The sequence below is a fragment of the Capsicum annuum genome, chromosome 12 (genome assembly GCF_002878395.1).
Source record: "Capsicum annuum cultivar UCD-10X-F1 chromosome 12, UCD10Xv1.1, whole genome shotgun sequence".
Classification (NCBI taxonomy): Eukaryota; Viridiplantae; Streptophyta; class Magnoliopsida; order Solanales; family Solanaceae; genus Capsicum; species Capsicum annuum.
Genome location: NC_061122.1, coordinates 21,518,069 through 21,526,055, shown reverse-complemented (window position 1 = coordinate 21,526,055; position 7,987 = coordinate 21,518,069). Strand labels below are relative to the sequence as shown.

The window sequence follows — 7,987 nt, the reverse complement described above, 5'->3', positions numbered from 1 at the left end:
ATTTTTGTATAGTCGTTTTTTTATTTTTATTTTTGATAGAATATTCACATTCCAAATTTTGAGGATTTAAACATACTTCCTCTATCTCAATTTATATGACAATTTTTTGTTTCTCGAAAGTCAAATAGTTTAAGTTTATTCGTGAATCTAAGCATTAAAACTTCAGTTTTTTAAAATAAAATTTATATCTTTGAAACTATCTAAAAAAGTACTATAACTTACAAAAATTTGATAGTTCAAAATTTTAAAAATATATAAAAAATTGCAAATAAAGATAGATGTATTTGAATTTTAAAATGCAAAAAGTATCATATAAATTGTGACGAAAGTATTAAAATGGACAAATCATATGGCTGTAGCAATATCCACATCTTTTGCTTTACCGGTTTACCACGGTTTGAGTGAACCGGCCGGTTCATTCATCCTTAAACCTTGTTACTCAAGCCCAAAACCCCTCAAGAACAAAGAAAAATTTACACCAATTTTTTGACAAAGTATATTAAAATCCAGAAAAGAGCAATGTTAGAAAGCAGATTAATTTCGATTTTTAGGAGAAACAAAGATTTGGGTGTCAAGATTTCATCAAATCTTGGAAAATGGGGTTTTACAGCAACCAAAAAAATGTCAAATGAAGGTTCATTTTCTACATTGAATCAGTATAGGCACTTTTCTGCTATCCCAAAAGTTGGTTCTTGTAGTGGAAAGTTTATTAGTAGGACTTTTGTTAACTGTGGTTTAAGATCCTTCCATTGTCTTAATCAAAAGGTTGGTTTTTGAGCTCTTATTTGTTATAAAGCTGTCCCCTTTTATGCTGTATTTGTGTTAGAATTTTTGTGATTTATTCATCTTTGTATTTTTGGTGGGAATATACTGGGTATGTTGTTGTAGTATTTTTTGTGATGGATTATGGATAGTTAATTGTTGTTGGAGAGTTACCTGGTACCTGGTATCTGATGTTGGTGGGAGGTGTCAGGTATCTGGTGGAATTATTCGAGGTGCATGCAAGCTGGCCCGAACACTATGGTTATAAAAAAAAAAAAAAGAAGAAATTGTTTGTTTGGTTGGTGGATAGAGTTATCTCTGGTACATGTTGCCGGTGGGATGCTGGCGGGATGTTGTAGGTATCATGTGGAACTAGTCAAGCTGTGTGCCAGCCAGCCCGGACACCACTGTTATCGAAAAAATTGTTGTTGGAGTTCTCTATGTTGGATTGACCAATTTTTATTGAGCTGTAATCTTGGAAGATGGGATTTTATGGAAACCAAGATTTCTAATGAAGCTTCATTTTCTAACACTTTTCTGCTATACCAAAACTTGCTCCTTCTATTGGAAAGTTTATTAGAAGGACATTTGTTAACTATGGTTTGATATCCTTTCATCAACTTAATCATAAGGTTGGTTTTTGAGCTCTTATTTTCAAGAAAAGTTGTCTTTTTTCTTTTATAGTGTTTTCCATGTAGTTCAGAAATCGTCATCTTTTTGTTAACTGAACATGATTTTTTCCATGAGTTTTTATAGTTTATTGCGTGTACCTCGATTATCGTGTGATGGGATAAGCAAGGATATCCCATGAAATTATTGTTATCCCACCTTCTATATGACATAGTAATCCCACCATATTAGTACGAATTGTGAGATAAATAATCTCGAGATTCACCCAAGGGTGTGGCCTAGTGGTCAATGAAGTGATTGAGAACCAGGTCTCAGGTTCAAATCCCACAGAGACAAAAATATTGGGTGAGTTTTTTCCATCCGTCCTAACCTTGGTTGATAGAGTTACCGACCTATCGCCGGTGGGAGATAGCAGGTATCCCATGGAATTAGTTGATATGCGCGCAAGCTGGCCCAGACATCACAATTATCAAAAAGTGAAATAATCCCGAGATTAGCTAATACTCCAAACCAAACATGGAATAAAGTTAATATGAAAATTTAATCTTGGGATTATTATCCTTATCCCACGTACCAAAAACCCCCTTAGTTTTTTCTATTCTTAGATTAGCTATGGCCGTGATCTTTTATCTAGTTATTGCTTTAATTTTTTTTTTAAACAAATGTTGTCGCTTTTACACAATAACTAACAAAGAACGCATAATAACCTATTCTTTGTTCACCTTTCTTCTCCCAAAAGGTTCCAACTTAGAATTACAATATGATATGGTAAGTTAAAGGCAGGCATTTATGTGTTGAATAGGTGTATGAATATGCAAGTAAGAAATTTAGAAGTGTTTAAGTCAGATTTCTTTCCCTTTGTATCCGTTTTACTGCCCATATATTTACATTGTGGCAGCCAACAGGGGTATATGTATTCCCAAAATGCTCCATTTAAAATTGCAATTTTGATATGGTAAGTTAAAGGCAGGTGTTTATGTATTGACTTGGTGTATGAATTTGCAAATAAGAAATTTGGAACTGCTTAAGTCAGATTTCTTTCCTTTTGTGTCTGTTTCGCTGTTCCATACATTTAGATATTTACATCGTGGTAGCCAACAAGGGTATATGTTTTGATTTCAGGGTGTGCATAGAACGTCTTTTAGAAAAATTTCTACCGTGGCAGCTTCTGCAGCTGAAAATAAGGAGGGATTGAAGTTCCTTGTAACTGCTGGACCTCATGCCCGGAAGGTGGTTGGCATATGGCTTTTTGCATCTGCCGCTTGGGTCTTCAGTATGGTTGTACTCGGTGGTATGACACGGCTAACCCGTTCTGGTCTATCAATGACGGACTGGAAATTCACTGGGAGCCTTCCTCCTCTAACAGATGAAGATTGGTTGGTTGAATTTGAGAAGTACAAGCAATCCCCGGAATACAAATGGTCAGTCCAAACAGCAGTATGTGCTCAGTGCACTTCACTTACTCCAATTTTAGTGCGTAGATGCTAAAACACTATTTTTTTTGGCTTCATGAAATTGCTTTTGTTGTTAGCTGTGGAAAGCGAATATGCACTGGAGGATCATTCGATATTCCATATTGATATTTTAAAAATGATTTATGATGATCATTTTTGAATCTTAGTGCTGGAGTACTTTTTTGTACTAAGTTGCATAGTGATTCGACTTAAATTGTAATCCTTACAGTGTGAACAAGGGGATGAGCGTTGAGGATTTCAAGTTCATATATTGGATGGAATATGCACACCGAATGTGGGGGAGGGCCCTTGGTATAATGTTTGCACTTCCATTCTCATATTTTCTCCGTAAGGGATACATAACAGTAAGACTTGGACTTAGACTCTCTGGACTCTTTGCTCTTGGCGCTGGACAGGGGCTCATAGGTTGGTGGATGGTGAAAAGTGGTTTAGAGGTATCAAGCTATCCATTTAATTTATGTGGCTGTTAAACTCATATAAGACACATCATTCATTAAGTTTTATTAAATCATTTTTCCTGCAGGAGCCAGCATCTAAGTATGTTGAACCAAGAGTAAGCCCCTACCGTCTTGCAGCTCATCTTACCTCTGCATTTGCTATTTATTGCGGACTCTTCTGGACGGCTCTTTCTGTTGTCATGCCTGAACCTCCTGCTGAATCACTTGCCTGTGTTCGTGGGGCTGCAAAAGTTAAGCGGCTTGCACTTCCTGTGGGTATACTTGTTGGAATTACTGCTATCTCTGGAGCTTTTGTTGCTGGAAATGACGCCGTATGTAACTAATATTCTCCATATCGTAGTTTTATGCTTGCACAAATTAAGTATTTGATGGTTTTATTACGGGATTTTGAGAGACGAACAAGAAAAGCAAGAGTTTGTATTCTTTGTTGTATGTTTACAGTATTCTCTTAATAAGTTTGGTTAAAGGGAAGTAATTATCTAACTATGAAACCTCCAGGGCCGGGCATTTAATACTTTTCCAAAGATGGGAGATACATGGATTCCAGATGATATCTTCAGTATGAAGCCTCTTATGCGCAACTTTTTTGAGAATACATCAACAGTTCAGGTAAACTTTTGTTTCTGGACTTTCTAGTTTGTCTACATTTGAATGATCAGATATTTTGGCATGAAACATTAATCCATATTTAGAATAAAGAAGAATTGGTAAACGTGATTATGGAGGTAATTTTGTATGTTGCTGTTGATAGAGTTCACTCAAAAAATGAAAAAAGCAGGAATGTCGCTTTGACTAAGGGAATTAGTAGATAATTACTAGATCTTTCATTCAAACTCGGATTTCTTTTATTGTTCTTACTAATCATGAAAGAAAATATACTGAAGCTTAGAAATTTGGCAGAATTTATTCCCTCACTAATTAAAAGAGAGTTTACTTTTAACAATGAAAAAAAAAATAAAAAAATAGATACAGTTTAGTTTTATCAGAAGCTACTGTGTCAAGGCATCTGTATGTTTCTTTAAATGGAATTACTCAGGTAAATTCAATTCGCCCTGCTAATCATGATTCGTAAAGATACTGATGCTCAACAAAAGAAGTTTAGTGAAGTATATTCATTCGATAATCAAAGGAATAAAGTTCATTTATTTGAACAAGCTGTTTCAAGGTGACTCTATTTTTCTTTTAATGGAATTACTCAATTGATTCATTTTTTTTCGCAGAAGGGCTTTGGTTGGATTTTAGATTTTACTAGCTAAATTTCGTGTATGTCCTAATTTAAACACTATTCATGAAGTTAATGTTCAAAAAAAAGAAACTATTCACGAAGTAGATTACCCCTTTCAAAATGAACAATTAAATGAAGTAGATTATTGTGAACTTTTATTTTTATTTTAGTAATCGTGGACTTTCATCTCTTCTAATAAAACTGCTTTGAGAAAGTTATGTTGTGACACGAGCTAGACTTGTCGTGTCACATTGGCACAGCCGGCGAACCATGAGATGGGACAATATGGCAACCAGCAGAAAACAATGATAGAATGCCAGTTTAAGCATTTGTGTAGACAACAACATACCAGTGTAATCACACAAGTGAGGTTTGGGGGGATAGAATGTAGACAGACCTTAAGCTTACCTCATAGCGATAGAGAGGTTGTTTCTGATAGACCCTCCGCTTAAAATAAAGCATTTCCAAGCTGTTTGGATGGGACATGTTCTTTATGATGAATTTCACTCGTGGCTTTTGCAGCTTGATCATCGTATACTTGCTACTGCTACTTTAGCTGCAATAGGCGGATTATGGTATTCAACCAAAAAGCTGGATATGCATCCTGCAGTACGACATTTAATTGGAAGCACCGTGGGCATGGCTGCTCTGCAGGTATTCGTCATGCATCATCAAGAATCCTGAGTGAACGACACACTCTTTAAATTACTGTGATGGTTGAATCATTTTGATTTCAAATGCAGGTCACATTGGGCATATCTACTCTTCTTTCCTATGTCCCAGTTTCTTTAGGAACTGCTCATCAAGCAGGAGCATTGACTCTTTTAACATTCATGATCCTGCTCAATCACACTGTGCGGCGACCTTCCCCGTCACTTCTAAAGACATTACCTTCAGTCGCGAAGATGGTCTGATGATATTGATACCACAACTTCTTATAGAGCATCAACATTGTTAGGCATTTTAAATTTAAAAAAGTGCATTTTTTTTTTCTGCCCCTCTTTTTTTTTTATTTTTTTTATAATTATTATTGGTCAATTGATTATTAATTAAAATAGTTAATTTCCCAACCCACTCAAGACCTAGTAACCCGACCTATTATCCATATTCCATCTGTATCTGCCTCTATATATCCTTTGGATTTAATATTAATTAGCTCCCCACTTAACAGTCATCCTGCAGAATAAAGAGGAGAAGGAAATGAGAAGGTTGCACATTTTCTTTTTCATACTGGGAATAGCAATAACGATGATGGGGTGGTAGTTGGAGAGGAGGATGGCTTAGCTGAGAGCAAAATCTCTACAGATGGAGCACCCACTTCTAGTTCAAGTGACTTTAGTGGATTTGGTGGACCAAATTCTGTTAATGGTGGTAACTTCAATAAACAAAATGAGAAAGCTGGTCCGTCAGATGACAGGGGTTTAGCTATATAGTAAAAATAAATCAGCCTTGCTAAAATAGAAAATATTTTCAATCAATTTTCAAATATATAAAGAAAATTGGCATTACACAGAGCACAGATGTTGTGTTCTTTAAAAAGATGTTATGGCTACAACTGAACAGAACCAAGACCTATCAACGGCAAAGCAAAGCTAATCATTGGACAAAACACTATTTAATTATTCTAAATTAGAAATTATTCAACAAATTGATTAAAATTACTCCTGCAGTCTGAGAACTTCAAGAATGTTACACTACTCCAGCAATCTATTCCTTCCATTAAGAAATCGCGGAGAAAAAGGAGAGGAGAGTGGATGCTGATGATGAATGATTATTAGGACTTGGGTGGGTTGGGTTTTATTTGAAAAATTAATTATTTTAATTAATAATTAATTGATCAATAAAAGAAAGACACATCATTAATGAGGTGGGATCATGTTGATCCGTTAAATTAAAGAGCAAAATAGACCCAATAGATAGACGGAAAGTGCATTTCAGGTCCAATAGATGGATGGGGGACATTTTTGCACCATTTTCAATAGGTGAAGGGCATTTTAGGCCCTTTTTCCATTTTAAATTTTACGTACAATCCCATTTTTCAACTTTACTCTTGATACATATCAACAAAATTCCACATCCTATTTTTACTCAACCATTAACTCATTCAAGATTTCCCTCCCTAAAATATCTCCCTAATTATCAACAATTAAATTATTTTCTTTCCTAATTTTTTCTCTTCTATTAATGCTTAAATCATCTTCCTTCCTGATTTTTTCTCCTCCATTAATGCATGTAACTTTTTTTTTCCTGGCCTAAAATTTCTCCCATTTAAAAAAAAAAAAAAAACTATGAGAAAATGGTCAAAAGACCCCCCAACCTCTACCCCAAATCCCAACCACACACTAATACTTTGCGAGGGAGTCCTATGACCCCCTGAACTATTTTAAAATAGAATTATTATCCCCGAACTATTTTAAAGTGGAATATATACCCGTCTAAAAGCTCATACCCAAATTTTATTTTAATCTGTGGTCTACACGTACTGCCACATGTCATGCCACGTAATTCCACGTCATATTACTTTTTTTACTATAAAAATTGATTATTTTTTCTTTTCTCTTCTTCAATTCTTCTTCTTTTTCTTTTTCTTTTTTTTCTTCTTCTTCTTCTTCTTCAATGGCATAATAAATCATATGGAATTCACAGATAGGTAATCTTATCAAAATCAAATTAACAATTAATGTCCAAAAAATATTCAATTTTCACAAAATAGCGCCACCTTCTCTGATTAACGGAGAAAGATAAACAGCTTCAGTGGTGCATAATTTCTGGCATGAAATGCCGCTGGACAGTGACGGCGCCGGCAAAATTCAAAATTCCGACGACTTCATTTTTTTCGATGAATTTCAACATTCTCAACGTTAATCAATTTTTGGGGAGCTAAGGAATAATTCTAACCTAGAAATTAATTTGAATTTTCCAATCTGAATTGATTCAACATTCTCAACGTCAATTTGAACTAGTTCTGTGAAGTTTGAACAAGTCAATTTTGTGCTTGGAGATGAGGAAAATGATAAATTAATCTTGAATGCCATTGATGAGTTCTTGGATGCTGAAATCCCATTGATGAGTTCTTGGATGTCAAGAAGAACAAGAAATGTCATTGATGAGTTATTGGATGTCATTGAAGAAGAAGAAGAAGAGGAGAAGGAGGAGGAGGAAGAGGTAGAGGGGGAGGAGGAGGAGGAGGCAGAGGAAGTAAAAGAAGGAAGCAGAAGGAGGAAGCAGAGGAGGAAACAGAGGAGGAAGCAGAGGAGGAAGCAGAAGAAGAAAGCAGAGGAGGAAGCAGGGGAGGAAGAAGAGGAGGAAAAAGAGGAGGAGGAGGCAGGGGAAGCAGGGGAAGAAGGAGAAGAAGAAGGAGGAAGGAAGAAGAATAAGGAAGAAGAAGAGGAAGGAGAGGAGGAAGAGGAGGAGGAAGAAGAGGAGGGGGAAGAGGA

General features: G+C 35.6%; 1 protein-coding gene across 2 annotated transcripts; it reads left to right on the top strand.

Moving 5' to 3' along the window:
• Positions 1-338: 338 nt before the first annotated feature.
• Positions 339-5,542, top strand: LOC107851663 (cytochrome c oxidase assembly protein COX15). 2 transcript variants are annotated; one of them, XM_047400856.1, is made up of 8 exons: positions 362-662; positions 1,292-1,394; positions 2,515-2,813; positions 3,076-3,301; positions 3,391-3,636; positions 3,824-3,934; positions 5,073-5,204; positions 5,294-5,542. In XM_047400856.1, exons 1-8 carry the CDS (start codon positions 520-522, stop codon positions 5,462-5,464), a joined length of 1,431 nt encoding a protein of 476 aa, XP_047256812.1. In that variant the 5' UTR covers positions 362-519; the 3' UTR covers positions 5,465-5,542. The 2 variants fall into 2 exon arrangements, with proteins under 2 accessions (XP_016552227.2, XP_047256812.1); XM_016696741.2 differs by lacking the exon at positions 1,292-1,394 and having other exon boundaries at positions 339-765.
• Positions 5,543-7,987: the final 2,445 nt, after the last annotated feature.

What these genes read in the sequence shown, in the direction of transcription:
- LOC107851663 (XM_016696741.2), top strand. Translation starts at nt 520, where the DNA reads ATGTTAGAAAGCAGATTAATTTCGATTTTTAGGAGAAACAAAGATTTG. An exon ending in CAATCCCCGGAATACAAATG is followed by an intron (nt 2,814 to 3,075) that starts GTCAGTCCAAAC and finishes TAATCCTTACAG; the next exon opens with TGTGAACAAGGGGATGAGCG. An exon ending in AGAATACATCAACAGTTCAG is followed by an intron (nt 3,935 to 5,072) that starts GTAAACTTTTGT and finishes TGGCTTTTGCAG; the next exon opens with CTTGATCATCGTATACTTGC.